The sequence below is a fragment of the Acyrthosiphon pisum genome, chromosome A1 (assembly GCF_005508785.2).
Source record: "Acyrthosiphon pisum isolate AL4f chromosome A1, pea_aphid_22Mar2018_4r6ur, whole genome shotgun sequence".
Taxonomy (NCBI): Eukaryota; Metazoa; Arthropoda; class Insecta; order Hemiptera; family Aphididae; genus Acyrthosiphon; species Acyrthosiphon pisum.
Window position 1 is genome coordinate 83,328,831 of NC_042494.1, and position 21,935 is coordinate 83,350,765.

At 27.9% G+C, this 21,935-nt stretch overlaps 2 protein-coding genes across 5 annotated transcripts; one reads left to right on the plus strand and one right to left on the minus strand.

The window, feature by feature from the left end:
- Positions 1-335: 335 nt before the first annotated feature.
- LOC100162151 (neo-calmodulin) lies at positions 336-17,347 on the plus strand. 4 transcript variants are annotated; one of them, XM_016802015.1, is made up of 7 exons: positions 336-524; positions 5,952-6,156; positions 6,829-6,972; positions 7,459-7,568; positions 14,912-15,002; positions 15,119-15,175; positions 16,568-17,315. In XM_016802015.1, the coding sequence occupies exons 1-7, from the start codon at positions 489-491 to the stop codon at positions 16,660-16,662; spliced, it is 738 nt and encodes a 245-aa protein (XP_016657504.1). In that variant the 5' UTR covers positions 336-488; the 3' UTR covers positions 16,663-17,315. The 4 variants fall into 4 exon arrangements, with proteins under 4 accessions (XP_016657504.1, XP_008180058.1, XP_016657505.1 ...); XM_016802016.2 differs by lacking the exon at positions 336-524 and adding an exon at positions 2,948-3,044 and having other exon boundaries at positions 16,568-17,347; XM_001948537.5 differs by lacking the exon at positions 336-524 and adding an exon at positions 2,954-3,577.
- On the minus strand, positions 17,190-21,836 carry LOC100166250 (serine/threonine-protein phosphatase 4 catalytic subunit). Its single transcript, XM_008181835.3, has 7 exons — positions 21,494-21,836; positions 21,183-21,410; positions 20,467-20,619; positions 18,028-18,201; positions 17,834-17,960; positions 17,551-17,740; positions 17,190-17,467 (listed from the first exon to the last, which is right to left on the minus strand). Exons 2-7 carry the CDS (start codon positions 21,342-21,344, stop codon positions 17,338-17,340), a joined length of 936 nt encoding a protein of 311 aa, XP_008180057.1. The 5' UTR covers positions 21,345-21,410; positions 21,494-21,836; the 3' UTR covers positions 17,190-17,337.
- Between the last annotated feature and the right edge of the window lie 99 nt (positions 21,837-21,935).

The following is a 21,935-nucleotide window of genomic DNA, read 5'->3' on the forward strand; positions in this document are numbered from 1 at the left end:
AGTATAGATAAACATGTACACCTAGTTATTATATAAAACCATAAAACTATACTAAAGCGTTCTGTAAATAATGATATGTAATAGAAAGGCTTAAATAATAATCCGTATCGAGTTTAAAGAATACTAATTTATTGAAATGTGTTTTATGGGAGGTTGTATCAGATTTACACAAGGAACTGTCGTGATACGAACAAGTATAGACAAAATCGCATACCTACTTGAATATAAATTAAAAATAGTTTTTCAGAGATAAATTTCATCCACCGGCAAACATACGTGGTATCGCTATTTGTAATCATACGAGTATAAAAGACAAAAGATTTACACTCATAAAGCGTTAGAACTTATAACGCTTCAGTTATGATAATATGTACTTACGAACGTAAATCTGTGTCACACAATATTGTTCAGTTTTATCAAGCATTCAAAATATTGTAATATTATATACCTGCAGGTTCGTCATCAGTTTTATATACAGTATATAAGTAATGCTGTGTTGTTGTTTGTTATATGTAGTAATAATGGTAAGTCTTACATTTTTTCTATGATAACCGATAACAACAATAATTATTCTACGTACTTTATTATTTTTAATTTGATTTTTACAACGCGTTGAAACATCAACAGCAGAACATTGATAACATTCATGTAACAATAAATCATCTTTTATGCCAACGATGCTCCTAGGTTTTCGAACAGTAATTATAACTTATGAATAAAACCGATAATTCAAAATATAAGAATTTAATTCGTTTTAACAATTTAATAATATATAATGGAAAAATTAATTTAATTTAAAAAACACAAACAATTATCAATTATAATATAAAGTTGATGTGACATTTCAACATTTATAATGAAATATGTGTCTTTATATAAATGTTATACATTATACGTTATTCGCGCATTACACAATTCACTAACACTATACACACAAAACTTTACTTTGTAAAATAAATTGTTTTGTGCACCATATTTAAGGTTTAATTAATTGTAAACTAAAACACATTTTTGTTTCAAAAAACATACTTGAATATTCTTTTTCTGTGTGCGTTAACTACTAATTAGTTGGTAATTAAGAGATTAATTCGACCGCAGTCGCAGATCGTGGCAAATCTTTGTACCGGATTCTTACTATAGTTTATTAATTGTAGTTAATATTAGAGAAAATGTACATATTATCGAATTTTTAGATGCGATTATAAACTGCAGTGCTCGAGTGATGAGTTTTTTTTATATTTTTCTTTTAAAACTAATTATAAGTACCTACCAATTCAAATAATTTATTTTAATTAATATATTTTTTTTTTATAATGTTCAATTATTTTTAAAATGAATAGGTACCTATGTAAAAAAAACTCCTCACTCGGGCAGTTTATAATATCTTCTATACAAATCCAATAATACCTATGTAAATGTGATCTAATATTAGGTGATTAAAAATAAACTTTATAGTAAAAATCTTATGCATAAATTTGATATATTACGCATATAACGCGTGTGTATGACGCAGTGACAATCACAACCTGTGTGAGTTATAGCGTCATCTTAAAATGTTTTTACTGTATAATATTATATTTAATATAAATTTTACTAACTTGAAATTATATTTTACAATCCTACAAAACTTAAAGAACTGCTGTATTGTGTTTATATGTAAGTATAGATTTATTATTGGTAAATTATTTGAGTGATAGAAGGACGTAACCTCTAGTCAATAGTCATCTTCATTACACTTTTAGACACAATAAGTAAAAAATGTGTAACTATTATAATTATTAATTTATAACTATAATTTTAGTCGATAATCGTTTAAGTGCACCCACTGCTGTGTATTATATAAGGTATAATAATGGAAAAGAACCGCGTCAACTCTATAATGTAATAATATAGGTCCATAATTTTCGTCACGTGCCGAGATAATATTATTTAGGTTACTGCGCACGAAATCCCTCGGAAAACATAAAAAAAAACTGTAGATTATACACCAGCTGCGTACATAAAACATTGACAACAGCTCACTGTTAGCGAGTTATAATAATATGTGTGGTGTATTGTCGTCAGGGGGAAGAAATATTAAATAAAAAAAAGTACTATGTATACTGTTTATATACACTCATGGTTCATTGTATGAGATTATATATGACCGTTCGTAACGCGTTATATATTTATATGTGTGTCATGTGTGTGTATATAATATATAATATATATATATTAGTGTCGTCTGTTTGGGTAATCGATTTTCGAGCGTGCGAGCGTGAAATAAAAAAATACCGAAAGAAAAAAGTGAAAAATAAAAAACCCTCCACTCGCCGACATCGCATCCTGCAGCTGACTATATAAGCTAAAGGGGATAATACTATATATATATATATAGTACAATAATACTGCGTGTAATATCGTCGGATAACAGAGGGCGATGCGTACAATATGGGAATAGAGAGTAAAAAGAAGAAATAGAATTAAGTCACATACGATAAGGTTCGTATATATACATACCTAATATACGTGGACTTAAAGTACCTATTTACTATATACATACTGAACGAGGGAAAAGCGGTGGTAAGTTGTGGTGCGGCGGTGGTGCAAAGATTTGTCGCCGCCGACATCGCCGCTGAAAATTCGATATATCGAGGGCGGAAACAAGTCGGGTGGACGCGGATGATGGAAATACGCTTCTTACCCTAGAGAAAGAGAGAGGAAATGAACGAGGAGGATATGGAGAGAGGAGAGAAAGAAAAGGAGTGAGAGAGTTGAGAGAGTGAGGATATGAGAGAGAGAGAGAGAGAGAGAGAGAGAAAAGGAGTGAGAGAGTCGAGAGAGCGAGGATAAGAGAGAGAGAGAGAGAGAGAGAGAGTGAGTGAGAAAGAAATAAGGGCGCATGCGATTTTTCGTTTAAATAACCCCCCCGGGTTTCGGATAAACTCGGTGTGCGTGTGGACGCCGCCGCCGCCGCGTGAGCGTTATTTCGCTCGCTGTGATTACGAACGCTCGTGCAGTCGTCGTCATGCAGCATCTCCGAGACCCGGCGAAAGACCATCAGAGTACGTGAACACTGCACATCACACTCCATCGCGATATACTTATCTGTAGGACGACACCCTTTACCGAGGACACAATGATATACACGTTATAATACTATCGTACATCGTATATATTGTATTCTTATCATCTAATATTATATTATCACAATCGTTATATTGTATTATAGAATTATTGTATATCGTTTTAATTTGACACGATACGACATTTGGTGTTGAGAATCGCGCAGAGAGAGAAAGAGAGAGAGAAAAAGAGAGAATAGATATTTTGATGTAAATAATTATTACAATATAATATTGTATTTGAAAATAGAAACAGATAATTGGTCGTTGAGGCAGTTCTCACCTTTTTAAGATATACATATTATATTATATATAAACAGTATTTTGTTTTACTCCTTTGAGTGAACATTTCGTTTAACTATACCACAATTTATTAATATTATATAATATCTATCATGGACGGTAAAATATCATCGGTATTCGAAAAATACTTTTCACCTTCACCGCTGGTGAACCAAATAAGGAATTTTGTCGTGAGTACTTTTAAATGATAATATTTATACGTATTAAATATAGGTATATAAATCTAATATTTGAATACAATGTAAACTCAATATATATAATATATATGTATTAATTAACCGATGAAGTTTTATTACGGTTTAAAATTCACAACAAATATACAGTAAAAAAGACTTAAGTCAGTTGTATCGCGTTAAATATCTTTAAGTGCCTACACTTTATACGTGACACTTTAGACCGATAACCATAATATACAATTGTGGATACCTAAAACTAAAATTTGATTAGAAAAATTTATATAATCTTAAATTCAAATTATTTTTATGTTTGTTCTACATTTTCATACAACTTTTTAAATATTATTCGTTACACATTTTATAAAATATATTTATAAAAAAACGTCACTTTGAGTCGTTGTTGTATTGAATATTTTTATTCATGAAAAAGGATTAAACTTAAACTTTAATTTTAAAGTGCATAATAATTAAAAATATTGAATAAGATTATCCATTACATAATATAAGGAAATATAAATTAGCATTTATGTCTATATGTCTTCCTTTTTGGCACGATAATATATGTTTAAACAATTGATAGTGTTTGGATTCTATCCAAACGTTATTTTTGATTGGGTCTAGGACGATTTGGTTTGAAACCATATACACGTTCGTTTGTTATGACGATCATCAAAATAATTTAAAATAATAATTATAAATTGGTAAATAAAAGTTCATTACCCTTTTCACAGCAAAACTATGTTTTAAAAAATAATTCAAATTTACTTATGAAAATGGAAACGCTTTTTAAATATTATACAAATTATATTATTATAAAATAATAATTAATAAATAATATTATATTAAATATTATATTCGACAAATTTAGATTTAATAATTTCTATAATAATATTTTTAAATTATTTAATTTTCACTATTCAGTTAAGTAGGTAAGTATATAGTTTAAAATTTAAAATACTACGTTTTATTGAATTTGATAGAAAAATATCATTTAAAACAATCACGACAAATAAATGACATTCATCGTTTCACTATATATGTACAATAATTTTTTAATATAACTGTGTGGAAAAGTGCAATGCAGTAAACTTTAATATTTAACTTTCAACTTTTTATATACTGCTATTATTATGTATTGTGACACGTCAGTTATGTGACCTAAGGAATGTTCTACAGTTAATATTCAAAAGTAAAGAAGATTTATTTATAATTATTATAGGTATATAAAAAAAAATTATATAATAAACTGTACTGTAAATGTTTAATAGGTTATATCTCACGAGTTATATTTTTATACTTGTATACTTGTATGAAATAAATAAAGCGGTAGACGGTCTTAAATTGACCCTTTTTTTCCAGCGCATTAATTCTCGTATATTTCTCGTGCTCGTATTCTTTACTAATTATATTATATTATATGATGTTTTGGGTATGTGCCTATTCTTTGGTACTTATGTAGTTATGTACAATCGTTTCTCAGTTTTTAATAACGTTATACACACTTACTTGTTCAAGTGATAACAGCCGTTTAAAAAGCTTGAACTGTATAATTTATATTAATTATTATTGCTATGTAGAAGCACTGAGGTATTGTAAATACGAGAATATAATAATATGAGAGTACGAGAGAGATAGAGAGAGTAGATGTTTAAGTACGTATAGGTACAGCTTGGTTTTTCTATTTTCGACATTTTGATTAATACGAGAATGAACGAGAATAGTTGGTATAATAAATTTCATGACTATTTTTTTCCCCGATATATAAAGTTACGAGTTGGACAATTTAAGATATTACAATTTATCGATAAACGTAAAATGTACTAGGTATTTATTATGTTCATAAAAGTACAAATGTATACTGTTCAGCGTTCAATGTAAAATGAAAAGATCAATTTCAAAAATGTTTTCAGATATATCTATAGACTTTAGGGCCTAAAATCCTAGGTAGGTACTTGTAAAGATTAAAGAGGATAATATGGTAAGAAACATAGAAGTAGGTATTTTGTTTTACCTAACTATTGACTCTTAAGTGCAATGAATTCAACTTATATAATATAGGTATAACCTACGTCCAATAAAAATAATTATGAATTTCTTGAAATAAATTGAAATATCATATTTACTATATTAAACGTATCTATTATATTAGTGTTAACTGATTATTTATATTAGCTACAAAATGTTTTATTCGTCACCCATTACACGGCAAATTACACGTAAAAATTTATATAGGTACCTAAGGTACAACTGTCTTATATTTAACTATCAGTAATATAATATTTTATATAAGCATTATAGTTAGTCGTTTCTTTATGTCACCTATGAAAATGTAGTTTGTTTTACCGTATAATAATATATAATAATATAGAATCGGCAAATAGACGAGCAAACGCCACAAAACGTAAGCACACAACCAACCGCTGTAGCGAAACTTCACAGTAATAATGTAGTGAACGGCACCACTCCGAAACCCATCACAAGCAACGAAAAACCAACGGAAGTCCAAGTACATCCACAACCCACTCAGCCTGCCGATAGAAACTTAGTGCACGTTACTAAAGCACAGATGAAAGGTGACACACTGCTATTATATAGAAAAAAACAGTTGAAATTACAATATTAAAATTGTATAGTTTGAAAACGAACACTCGAAAAATAGTAGACGAAAAGAATTTAAATTCTTACTTATCAATCGTATGTAGATTTGATACATGTGATTCAATATAATTATAAGTACAATATATTTAAATACCATATATTATATTATATGTATATAAATAGCATTTTATCCAATTTTCATGATTGTTAAACGTATCTAATTTAATCGTCCAGTTATGATTAAACGTAGGTATCTACTTAAAGAGATTAAAAATTAAATTTCGAGTTAAACTTCACGGTGAGTCAGTAAACCGTTTTAAAATGAAAAAAATATTATCATTAAACCTTAATTTATGTGTAATTTAATTAATTACTAATTAGAAAAGCTTATCTGAATAAATGGTCAGTTATATTTTATATTATTTAATGATGTGGGTATTTAATTTGGTACTTTTAAATGAAATCGTTTGTTCTCAGATCAAACTATTTATTATTTAATTTTAAATTACAGAGTTTAAAATATCGTGTGATTAAAAACAGTGTTCTTTTTGTACATTTTTCGAGTGTTTTATTTTTAGTTACCTAACAAATAATATTATTATTTAAAATAAACAAAGACTATAATAGATTTGACATCTTCGTTGTAGAATTTCAAGAAGCATTTAGGTTATTTGATAAAGACGGTGACGGCAGCATCACTAAAGAGGAATTGGGTCGAGTTATGCGGAGTCTTGGACAGTTTGCTAGAGAAGAAGAATTGGAGACAATGTTACAAGAAGTCGACATCGATGGTATATAATATTATGCCTTAATTTTATTTATGCATATTTTAGAATAAGTGGGTCAAACAGTCAAACTGTTTGAATAATCAAATAGAACCAAACTTGAATGGCATAGGCGTGAGCTCAAACTCGTCGGACTATATAAAATATACCAACATAATATTATAAATTATAATATTGCATAATATATATACCTAGGTACATTACGTATAAATATAGACTAGATGATATTGGAATAAAAAAAATTTATAATTTTAGTACATTAATACGACAATATCCATTAATTATTGAAATATTTATATTATTGTTGATAGTTTAAACTATAATGTATAATAATATTGGTAATTTATAACGCGCGACGTTTGTGTTATGTAGGCACCTAAGATATTTATAATTTTAAGCTTAAACCATTATTAAGAAGTTAACAAATTATAAGGAACATTTAATGAAATATTGAAATTGGCCATTGTTAACTTGTTCTGTTATGTTATATAGGCGATGGAGCGTTCAGTTTTCAAGAGTTTGTAGAAATTGTGTACAATATGGGTGGTACAGCAGAAAAGACGGCGGACCAAGAGGAAAAAGAGCTCCGAGACGCATTTAGGGTACGTTAAAATATTGTATATTATTGTTATTTAGATTATTCTCTACAGATGTGGTACCTACAACCAGTGGTTTATAGATTTAAAAATGCTCACAAAAAAAAGTTTCTCGCCGAAGTACTGTTGCTGGACAGTCTCTTCAATTCAAGATTTTCATGTAAAATAAAAATAGCGTTACATATAAATTGAATGCTGATGCGTTTGTGTTTGTATTAATTCTATTACTATTGTAATTCAAATATCTATTAAGCTTATTGTACCACGAGTACAGATTGTTAAATGTTCTAAATTCAAAAAAAAAAAAAAAAAATGCTCACACTTTACAGCAAAACTATATTGGTACTTATACGTGTTGAAAACAATTTAAAATAGGTACCCAGATACCCTGTGCAAATTCGTAGTATGGTAATTATATAGTAAAAAAGGTGGGTAAGTGGATGTCGCTCTGTTGTACAGTAAATTACAAGTGGGTCACTGTATAATGAATGGTATTAAATTTGAATTCAATGATACAATATCATTGTATAAGAAAAACGATTCTGAGCGGAGACGGTATGTCAGTCTAGGTATAAGACATAATATTATATTATATGGTATTAAAAAAAAATTGACCTATATTAGGTACTAAGGTACCTATAATAAATTCCAAATTAATCATATCACAATATCCATCATTATATCATGTTATACATCAACAACAAACCGTGATACTATCATAGATATATAATAGTATACTTAAGAAGTTTCAAGTATACCCACGTAATATATTATACAATCACAACAAAATAACTAAAATAGTTATTCCAGGTTTTTAATATGTAATTTCGTCCAAATTTGAACTTAAAATGACTATAAAAATAAACTGTGTAAATGTATTTTTTAGATTTTTTGGTAACAGAATTAATTACTAACGTGGAATTTTGTTCTAAATTTTCAATTCTTAGATACAAAAGTTGAATATATTATGAATTTTTACATAAATTTTGTCAAAATTTCAACTTCAAATGCTTATAAAAAAAAATTGTGCCTATGTATTTTTAATATTTTTTAATTACTATTTTAACAATATATCAGGAGCCTGGTATTACATTTTTACACTTTTTGATCCAACAGATAAAACTTTATTTATATTTATAGAAAAAAAAAACTAAAAAAATTGAAAACTGACCATGTCTGTACATAGCTCAAAAAGAGTCAAATTATTTTCAAAATTTTATCGTATATAGAAAATGCTAATATAAACATTCAGTAAAATTTTTAAATATCTACAGTCATGCGTTTTTTAATTACAATAAAATAAGAAAATCGTCACATGAGAAATCGAGCGAATATCAAATGTTGTAAAAATATGAATTTCAAACGCTCATAAAAATTTAATTTGACTTTCTTGTAGACATTTTTTTTTTTTGATAAAGGTAGAAAATATTACTTGGAATCTTGTAATACATTTTCAAATCTTAGATTTAAAAAGAAAAATGTTTACGAATTCTTAACTCGAAATAATTTGCTAATTTTCGTGATTTTTACATATTTTCTCAATTTTTGAACTTTAAATGCTAATAAAAAAAACTGTGACTATGGATTTTTAATATTTTTCAAATATCATTGTAACAATATAGTAGGAGCCATGTATTAAATTTTCAAGTATTTTTACTCGACAAATAAAGTTTTATTGACATTCATAGAAAAAATGTTTTCATATTATAATGTACCTATACGATGTACTTAAACAAAACTATTAATAAAACCTACTATAAACTATACACAAATTATACAATGTACCTTCGGACATATTTTTATTGTTATATATAGTTTCCAGTAAAATATAGTAATCTCTTTTAACATCTTATCTATGAGTAATCCATTGTGAATTGACATTGTTTATATAATATTTGCATTGAATTTAAAGTTGAAAATATAGGTTGTTCCCTTCTAGACATCGTAAAAAACAAAATATTCATTGAGTTTTGACGATAACCTATACCTATTTTAAACTTTTTTGTGCATCACGTTTATTTATTGCTAACATATTTTAACGTTTTTTTAACAAAATATACAGAGTTCAATGGATGTGGACGGCATTTTGGGACCTATTTATATTATTTTGTACGCTATACCTCGCTTATAATAATATACCTACGGTTTCACACGTTCGTTTCTACTAGTATGGTAGCGTTTTGTATATTATATATTATTTATATTGATATTAATATTCGTGTCTTGATCTTCGTGTTTCCTCATATAATCGTGTAATGGGATGGCTTAGGTATGGGATCACTTAGATATGGGAAAAATAAAACCAGCGTATATACACGCGTAGACTGTATACGCTTATACATATATTCAATTTGAAAAGCTATTAAAAATTAAGGAGAGATAAAAAAGATAAACTGTTAGTATTACACCATTTGTGTATGTTTAACGATCAACGATGTGTATACATTACGACAAAAGATAGGTATATATATATTACGGTTTTATAGTCTATATATATATATGGGAGTATACAATATATAATACTATTTTATTTACGTGGTCTTTGGTTTAATGTCCCGAGGGTAAATAAATGCATACATTAAAGTTCAGAACAATACAACTTTTGGCTTTTGACTCGGAATGGGTCTTATAAAATATTCAGCACACTCTGAACCACTGCTGCGATAACTACAGCTGAAACGAGTATGATATTTAGTGCCTACATCATGAACTGCTGAAATAAAATTATTACTTCACAGAACAATAATATATTGAAGATACAACAGTATAATTGTCAACTATAACCTGCTTTAAGTATTTATAATAATAATCGATTGATTGAATCGAAAAGTTGTTCATAGGTAATTCGTACACCATGCGACTACCATACTACCTACATGACATAATAAATTCGTATTACCCACAGGCTGCAGCAAATACTGTATGAAATATTAAACTATTATAATAAAATATGACACTTTGATATTCGATTACCGTTACCCAATGTGAGTAATTATTATAATTACGCTATTTCAAGTAGGTACCTACATATTTGAATAATAATATTATTATCGCGGAATACTATAAAGGTATAGTAATGTATGTAGGTATGGAAATAACAGAACTAATTGTTTGAAGTACTTAATTTGTTGTTAATGTTCAATAATTAGAAAATAAATGCAATTTTCAAAATATAAAAACGTGTAACACAATATTTGATTAGTTTAAAGAAAAACCACACAATCGTGAAAGGAATTTAAATTTTTTTTACATACCTATATTCTATAGGTAATTAAATTGCATCGATAAAAAAAACAAAGAAGTAGGTAATGATATTAAATGCGTAATTAAAATCCACTTTATGAGTAAATTAATATTAAAACTAGGTACCCACAATTAATCTAATATCGAATCATTGATAGTTTCTCATATTATTATGATAATTTATAAACCATGCTGTGGGCATATTTTAGAGTTTAGACCATCATTTTAAATAAAAGTAAAATTAAATTGTTGCATTATGAAAATTATTATAAGCTGATATGTCACAAATGGTATTTTATACAATTGAAAAGTGCGTTTTACAGTACCCAACTTTGAGCATACATTTTATTCCAATCAAAAATTCATTTTTTTTATTTCATGTTTTAGAGATAGTTCAGCGTTTATATTACAATATATATATAGGTACAAGAACTTTTGCTATTTACATGTCAAACACCTTTAAACGCTTTATAAACTTTTAAATTAAAACATTAAAGTTATATAAGTTTACATTAACTATTAAGCACTTATGTATATATTATTTACAAACAGTTGTATTCAAACTTTTATAATACATAATGGATTTAAAATAAAAGCGAATAAAGATTTTTATATGTCTGTTTAAAAACAGTTTAAAATTTAACAATATATCTTTAAATCGTAAGTTGGAAAGTTTTTTTTCATCCCAGCTATACGAGAAAAATATTCATTAATCAATTTGGCATCCTTTTAAGTTTTTTCGAACCAGAAATATAATAGTTAAAACTAAAATACAAAATAACAGCCATTATTTTTTTAACAGATCAAACATGTATTTTAGTTATAAGATGGGTGAAATGGGAAAATTAAATGATTCAAATAATAAAAACTAAAATCATAACCAACTATTTTAAAAACAAAAAAAAATTGAAACCAACAATATCTGTTTTTATTTTTTTATTATTTTATTGCGGGCTTTTAACATATTGTTATTGTATTATGTATGTTTAAAAGGATAAATCTCGTTATACCTACTTAATAGGGTTTTTTTATAAAAGGTTATGGTGCCTTGCAGATTTAAATTGTCAAATCGTACTATGGGTAGGTAATTACAAACCGAGAGTGCACTAAAGAGCTTGATAATGTAATACAAAATTCTTTAATAGTTGTCCTTACAGAAATTAAAAAAATAGGTATGGAGAATAATATATAATTACTATTTTTTTTATGCAAGTATTGTCATATTCCAAAAATTGAAAATTATTTTTAGTTAAAAATGCATACATTTTTATACCATAGAGCTGAAAATTTAATTTAAGGTTTCTCAAAAACTGTTTTAAGTGGAATTAAAAAAAAAAAAATACTGACGTTAATCTTCGCTAATTTTTATGAACGTTTGAATATAAAACGTTGCTGTAGGTGATTAGATATTTATACAAAAAATAACGATTTTACTTGAAAATTTTATTTATTTTCATCCATAGAGGCTTAAAACTTTTCATTATTGCGTGTTTTGCGTAAATTATTATTTTCTACACACAATAATAATTCTGAGCTAATGTTTTAAGCCACTTATTTATATTATATACCTACTATAAACCTATTCTATCACCGTTCTTTGGTGGTACGTCAGTATTGACTTTTAACTTATAAGTATAGGTACCTAAGTACCTACCTTTAAACAAATAATATTATAACTTATATAATAATAATAATTATCATATGATATACCTATTATGCGATGTTCTTGCAACAATTAGTTCAGCCTACCAGTGCTCTACCATATTCCTAAAAGAAAATTAAATTAGGTACCTACCAATAGTAATAATAATATAAATATATTATAAAATATTCTTGTAAATATAATATAATAATCTATATATAAATAATATAATCTATTCATTATCGTTTTTCATATCTATAGGTAAGTATATATTATACGATATACCTATCATATAGCTACAGCCTAAAGTTGTATTATTGAATTAAAATTAGATACATCCATTATATGTTCCTACAGCAGATAGACTACCCCTCGGTTTGTGCTTAATACCTATTTAGGAACCTAGGAATTAATATAATATTATAAGTGATAACCCATTAATCATCAGTGTTACGCCAGAACTAGCGATTCAAAGTTCGTTTACAAAACAAATACAAAAAAAATAGATTTAATCATTTCTATAATACTATCAAAGTTCAAAACAACAAATTATAGTTTTAGAATAATATTTATATAGCCTTAACTTCTTAACGGTACCTACTGTCAATGCCCTTGAATAATATTAGCATCTGTCTCCTTTACACCACATGAGAAACCAATCCCTATTTTCTATTCCAACTCATCTCACCTAGTTAACTCCTATGGGCTATGGGCACAACCAATTACTCCACAAAATGTTACACCGGATTAACCAAACTTAGTCTCATGTCACTTCACTTATCAGTTATGTTTTACATTTACTTATATATTTTCATGGACTCGTTGTTACCTAAATTATGAATTTAATGCCTTTCGGGACTTCTAATTATCAAATAAATAAATTATATTTATCTTATTTACTATTATTTTGTAGGGTAACGCTAACGCATGTTTAATTTTTAATGTCCATGTAATATAATATTGACGTACCACATACCTATATTATAATGCAAATCGGTAGGTACCATAGGGTAATTACTATGGCACGGCCGGACTGGGCAGGCGAGATACCGGGAGTTTCCCGGTGGGCGCTTGTTTGAATTGGGCCGCTTGTACTCTTAGTTACTCTTGTACTCGATGTTTTTTTTAGGTTTATCGGTTAAGGCTCATCCTGTCGACAGACAGACGCATTTTTCAACGCGATTGTAATAGTCAACTATTTAAAATTAAGGAAATTCTTCAAAATAGATATGAAAAAATGTATAAAATATCGTCAAAAAACGATGCTTGTATGTTGTGTCATATTATATTGTCTTCGTTAATCGGTAATCCCTGCCTTATTGTAATCCACGTCTGCGCAGTGTTTGGAAGGAACGAGTTCCAAAAGGAACGGATTCCTGGAACGAATTCCTTTTTAAAGAATGGCACGATGAACGAATTACTTTTTATAAAAAAAGAACGAGAAAATAAACTAGTTCTTTTCTTTAAGGAAAAATAACAAAATTGTTCGTTCCTTTCTAGTTCCAATAATTGACACAGATAAGTATGTAAAAATCGAAATTAAGATATATTTTTTTAATGTGTATAATGTATATAACGATATTTTGTTATCGAGTATCGACGTTAAGACAATCGATATACGTTAACCAAAAATGTAATTTTGAAGAAAATCTCAAAATATATAATAATGTATAAAATATGTACCTACTTGTAGTTATATATTATAAATAAAATTAAAGAAGTATGCATAATACGAAAAAAAAACATTGATGATTAAATAAGAATTTTTATTTTATTTGGAATTAAAAAAGGAACTCGTTCATTTTCCAAAGGAACGACAAAGGAACGAATCCTTTTTTTTTAAGGAACAAGGAACAGAACGAATTCCTTTTTTTAAAAAAAGAACGAGGAACGGAACGAATTCCTTTTTATAAGGAACTCGCACAACACTGCGTCTGCGCCGCCTAAAATTTGCGACAATTATCAACACACAAACTCCCACCTATTCCGATGCCGCCGTAGTGGCTGAACTAAGATATAATAATGTGCTCGATGGACTCAATTTGCAAAGGAGCTCAAACCTTAACAAATTGCTTAATATGTATTAATGTGTATTCTGGGGTCTAAACTAATATGCATTTTAAATAAAAATGATAACATTTCTTTGTAGGTAGGTACTAACCAATTTTTAATTTTTAATAACAATATTAAGTGTTCAAATTCTCAAAATAATATAAATTCATTGAGTATGAAAATATAGGGTTTTTTTGGTTGTTTTTATAGTTACCTACCCATATACCTAAGTGAACAGATTTTTTTTATTTTCCCGGTAGACATTTTTGACCCAGTCCGGCCCTGCTCTATGGTAGATACCTAGTTGTGGTATAAATGTATAATGTCAAATAGGTAACTGATATAGGCATACAATAATTTTTTTTTTTCAACAATCATAAGTAGTTACTGGACCGAAATAATGTGGTTTCAGGTATTTGACAAACATAACCGAGGATATATAAGTGCGTCGGACTTGAGAGCTGTCCTTCAATGTTTGGGTGAAGATTTGTCAGAAGAAGAAAGTAAGTATATTGTATATGTAACGTTTAAAAAAAAGTACCAACTATCTACCAGCTATCTAATAAAGATATTACGGGATTTATAAAAATAATGTTTTATCTTACTTTATTTATTCTAGTCGAGGATATGATCAAGGAAGTAGACGTGGACGGAGATGGAAGAATCGATTTTTACGGCAAGTACCTACCTATTGAGAACGTAGAATAGAATTTTTATTTTGTTGTGTACAGTTCTCAAACTAACCATAGAATTAGGTACCTTGTACTATTGTATATAACAAACGGATTCTCACAATCACGTTTTATTTTCGTACTTATGATTGAGTGGATACAGCAGTTATTTGGACATGAAGTATATTATTTTATCGTGTACCTATACGGTATAATACCGGTGTATAACAGAAAGACTTGACAAATTAATTAATGAAACAACTTTTGAAAATCAATTTATTTAATTTTTTTTTTTATGTATAAATTATTGACTCGTGTGCTACACGTATAATACTTATAGCATTTTTATTTTTTAATAGATACTGAGATAAAAAAATTTAAATTAAATTAAATTTTTTTTGTAATAATTGAAAATATCTCATTTGTAAATGTGGTTTATAGAACCTAACCTATCCGGCCCTGGGTATATTCATGGAACTCACGCATTTACCTGTCTGTAATCTGTATTTTAAATTAAAGTAATATTAATTATGTAAATATAATTTATAAACATAATAAGATACCTAGTCATTTATTTTAGTTTATACCTTTATAAAAAAAATATACCAAGTACATATTATTAGTTATTATACGTGTTCAGGATTCAGGATCTTAAAGCACATTTATACAAATAATTTATTTTTGTCACCGGTTCTTTATTTATTATATTTATATAGCATTCGAATACCTCCTATCCCATTCTTAAATAAAACATCGATAGTGATATATTTATATCTTATGTGCCTTAGGGTATATATTTGTTGTTTTTATACTTTTCCAGTATTAAACTTTATGACAGATATTGCAACTAAATTATATAGTTACTTTTTATTTTATTCTTAAATTTATAACGAATGTGGCTCGAAAACTATTTTGTATCAATGATCCACTTATTTTACGTTTAACTCTAATTTAACTGTTTATTTTATAATAAAAGCATTAAATAATAAATATATAATTATAGGTAATTAGTGTACTTTTCCAAACATAATAAAGTGAAACCAAATAATTAATTAAAAACCTTTTTTAACTCAGTCACCATAAAAAAATTTAATTCTTGTTTACGGGCCACATTACTGGCCGCCATTTGGTGACCTACACTATCATCAGTGAATATATAAACTGAAGAGTGAAGAGTTAATGTAAAATCATATTAAATTTGCACAATGAGTGAATACATTTTAGCAATTTAGAAACTATTAAGTTTACTTTAAGGAAAAATTATTTTATATTTTATATTTAATAAATTAAAATAAAATAGTTATTAATTCAATTTGTATAATAAGTGTTAAAAAAATATGTACAAAATTATTAGAATTAATAATCAATTTTTAATTATCAAAAATCTCTGTTTACAGAATTTGTGAATGCCCTTGGAGAACCAGGAGATGATTATGATGAAAACGACGAAGATGAAGAAGATATTTATCCCCAATTGGACATTCAAACATAACTTATAAACAATTACACGTTTTAGTATGATGCGATAACAAGTTCAGTTAAAATTGAATTATCAAAAATGATAACAATATTTTTTGTAAACTTAGGTTAAAATGTTAAAAACTTACCCATTTTGTAATTTCTATCAGGAATAAACACACCAATATCTGTTTTTTTTTTGCCAACTAATGATCTCTAATAAGTAAAACATATTTTACTTTAATATCAATGTACTACTGTAGTATTGTTAAGTAATTTATGTCATTTTCAATGTTTAATGTATAAATTAATCATTTAATGGTACAATCAGTAATTCACCTTAAGACCCAATTATTTATTAAAAACATATTATATCATTAATTTACTTAATGTATACATTTTAGTCAAAAAACATTCAGTTATATGTTATAAGTCGTTATAACTATTTATTTAAGAAACTATAAAAAATTATTATTTATTATAATAGTTTACGTATCTATTTACTTCCATGGAAGGTATTTATAAATAGAAAATGTTAAGGTAACTTAATTAAAACAATAATTATGAACAAGTATTTTTACTTTAAAAAAATTACATAATTATATTGTCAGTATTCTTTCAAATACAATTAATTCAAATTTGTGAAATTGTCCATTCCTCCTTTATGCTTTGTGAACTAAATTTAAATACATTAAGAACCAGAGTACAATTAAAGGAAATAGTCAGCTGCGTGTTTTTTTGTTGGCATTCCTCGGTTTTCTTGTGGTGCTGCCTCAAATATTGTAAAATCTCTTTGAAGTGTTTCACTGAGTTCCAATATTGCCGCAACGTTACCACATCTATTATTTACAATTAGTATTAACAATTAAATAACAGCATTAATAAATAAATAGTATAATGTAATTTTTAGAGTAGTATTTACCGATAACAATAGTTGGGTGCTGACCAAACAGTAAGCACGGTTTCATCAAAATGCCATTTATATCCTTCCATGACTAGTTGATGAGCTCGACAAATAATATCTATATCATTTGTAGTATTAAACTGGGAGACAACATCAGAACCAAATAGGTATCCAGCACCCCGAGGACTCACACCCCATCCCTGAGTATCTAAAATAATTGTGTATGTTAAAAATCTATTTTTTTTTTTTTACTAATGAGTGATGATTATTAACGGGATTATTAAAAAATAAAGATACTTACTTTCAGGATCAGACCATAATAAATCACACATAGGTCCATCATGGGGAACTTCTTGTTTTCTATCAATAGTTCTAATTTGATCCAATGTTTGAATTGAAGGCGACAATCCACCATGCACACAGAATATCTAATTATAATAATAAAAAAAAAAAATACTATAAAAACTAATTCAATAAATAAATAAATTAACATACTTTTCCATCAATAATAGCAGATAAGCTCAGGTAATCAAAAATTTCGGTACAATAACGCCATACAGCAACACTATTGTATTTTCGTAGACATTCGTCATAAAAACCATAAACTTGAGTTATTTGTCGTGATTCGTGGTTACCCCGTATTAAGGTTATTCGATCAGGATATCTTACCTGCATAAATAGTTAAATATTAATATTTTGAAAAATGCTAATAACTAGATAACTAAAAATAAATGGAGTTACAAAAATGTGTTAAACTTGAATACATTTAACTCGATCAACTTATGTTGTATGAGAAAATTTAATTGTTTAATTATAGTAGTTAATAAATCTTAAGAATACGTCACTCGCATGTGTGATCTCCATTTTACATATTATGTACAACATAGCAAAAATTGTTTTGCGCGTCATAACATTACTATCTCTCTTTATTTATAGTAGAATTACCAAAATACCACAACGCATAGGGAAGAAATATATCTGTGTTGTAGTGTTTTCATTTTTTTTTGATAGCACTAATAATTTTTAATAATTAAATGAAAAAAATAAATTAAGCTTGATTTTCTCAAACTGATAATTTTAAATGTACTTATATTATCCAAATAATAAAAATACTAAAACACAGACCAAATTCTTTCTTATGCGTTGTGGAGTTTTGGTAATTCTACTATGAAAACTGAGGGAATAAAATTGTTCCGCGAAAAACAGTTTTTGCTATGTTGTACATAATATTATGCAAGATGGAGAAAACACATGCAGGTGTGATGTATGTCCTCTTAATACATTTGATGACTTAAATGTTACACTTTTAGTTAAAATATTGACTTAGTTAGATATTTTTCTACTACCAGTAACTGTAATCAAATATGTCTTAGGTGTTCATAAAAATAAACATAACTAAATCAGATATTAAAATTAAGTGATAAATCAATCTTTAAACATGTACATTAGTAGAAACTGTAATTTCTAAAGAGGCTGTTACACCACCATCTTCATCTTACAAACATACAACAAAGCAAAATTGTGTTCAGCAGAATTTAAGAAACCTTTAACCTAATTAAACTAGCGAAATACTTCAATTATTTATTTTTAGTTATATTTTTAAAAAAAACAGATTGATAAATAATAAATAGATTTATATAATAAGTATTACCTATCTATTATGTTAATTTTATTTGCTTTATACAGTAATTTGATACACTACATTTTTTTTTAAATATAGAAAATACCTATATTGAGAATACAAATTTTAAAACACACACAAACACAGAATTTATATTTAAAAAGTAAAAAATTATAATAATTGTAATATTTTATATAGATTCAACTTAATGTAAAATATCAATAAAATCCTACAAGATTCACTACCTAGATAATTATTTTTAAATTTGATGATTGGCTTTCTTTTGGATTAACTATTATATTGAAAATAAAAAAAACAAAAAGAATTTTCTGACCAAATGACATATTTTGTAAGAACAAAACAATTTGTGCAAAGTTGTGTTCACTTTAAAATTTTAAAAATAACTTTTTGGAATTTGAAATACATTTTTAATTTATTAGTGAAACTAAAATATTTTAAGCTGAAATCTGTAACAACTAATAATACATGAATGAAAAAGTTCCAAACGGTTCAGATACACTATCACTCAAAATTATTAACTTTATAATATACTGGCTGATCTCGTTGACTTTGTTATCCGTCAAAAGTGACAACTCTATATTATGATTCAAACTTTATTTAATTTGTTTATTTAATATTTGTAAGATTGGTGGATGATGCTCAAAACTTAAAATTTTTTATCTTGAATCATGAATCTCAAAATACTTGTGCAAGCACTAAAATTTGAATTTTGGAAGATGCTATCTTAGTACATACTTACGTGGTGGTGCAAAGGTACTGTGAAAATTGCAAGCTTCAAGCTATCATTATTTGGGATCTACTATAATAACTTAGGACACGTTTGATTACATTATATTATAGCCATCCCAAAAAATATAAGACAGATTAATTTTAAATGTATAAATTGTCAAGTAGTCTATAAGTTTATTAAAAATAATTTTTCTTCCAATAATTATTTTCATATTATTTGTGTCTTAAGAAAAATATAGCACTAAGTAAATGTTCTTCTATCATAATTCACAAATTACATGGTAATAGGGGCTAAGCAACATTTTCAAGGTTTTCAAGAGATGGAAAATATTTTTTCCACATGAAGTAACTCATGTAAGTCCTACATTTTAAAAATCAATATATCTTTATATAATGATCACAAAATATTAAGATCAAATACATAGTTTGTCTCCCACTTATCCAATCCAACCATGTTGCTTAGTCCCTTTTCTTATCAATATAACTAATAATGCAGGTATAAGGTATACCTTATTATAAAAAAAATAATAAATACAAGATAAGTTGATTTATAGTATATATACTTTTAGAGCAAGTAGAAGTAAAAATGTCTCAACACTAAAGAATCCTCGGTCGACAAAATCACCCATGAATAAATAATTTCTTTCAGGAACGTCTCCACCAACTTTAAACAATTCTTTTAAATCATAGAACTGCCCATGAATATCACCACATACCTGCAACATTAATATATATAAATACACATATAATTTATAAACATATTTTTATGTATAATAAAATTGCAAATTTGAACTATGCTTAGATCTACCATAATTAAGTTGACTTTAGAATATACAGAAAGGCGGTGTTGTACAAAAAAAAAAAAAAATGAAATTTGATAAATGATTTATTTCAAATTCTAAGATCCAGTGCCGTATCTACGGGAAGAGGGGATATGGGGGCCATACCCTTCTTCCCTGGAGACCAAATTTTGTACACAATACAACATTATATGATAATATGAATATAATATGTGTATTCTGAATGTCTATTAAAAATTGTATTTCCCCCCCCCCCTTGAAAAAATCCTAACGCTACTACTAAGATCTTTAGTAGATTGAAAGGTGATGCTATCCATAGTGAGACAACCAAAATAGGTGGTGGTTCCTATAATCACAGAAATGAATGGTATATTTTGAAATCATTGCTGTGAAATTTGGTTAAAATATGAACATGATTATACAATAAATAAATATGTACATTCATTTATCCAATTACCACAATATAAAACTATACTTACAGTGACAGGAGAGTCAACACGCTGTACATTGCTTTCTTCGATGAGTATTTCTCGTGCTTTGGCGCACAATGCTTTCACTTCATGCTCCTGGATGATTTCACACCTCTTGAGTTGTTCAATCTGTCGATCCAAGTCGCTGTTTGAATCATACATCTTGGACATTTGGGGGCAAAGGCACGGGGAATGATGACTGTCAGTAGTTCAGACTGGCTTCAAACACACCTGCAGCTGAGACCGTAATTATGAGCGCTCTCAGTCGGAGCCCAGACGGACACGGATCGCTGATAAGATTCTGGCCAACGAATACTCACCCGCATTAGGTACCTAACCCAACGACTCCTGCGGGACGCGATTCCTGTCCGGTGGCGGGGCCGACTGACGCGGTCGGACGGCTCAGTTGACAGTGATGTTGCAGACCATCGTTATTACCAAAACGGAATTTATAAAGGAGTACGACAAACGCTCGTTCGGAAAAACGACGAATTACGGCCGTTGAACTCGGATGGAATCGTATCGAAGAGGACAAACAAAAAACAGCGGCTAAAGCCCAAAAACGGGTAGGTAGGTCGCAACTCGGAAGTGCGAAAAAAGTATGTATAATTATCGGATGTCGGGATTTTTAGTGTTTACACGCCGATTGCGGGGACTAACCGCGACGGACTGAGCGCAATGGCGCATGCGCCAACCACGAACCAGGGTTACCGCAACGGTTAGCAGAAAATATCCCGTTGTTCACAAGCGTTCCCGCCGAAT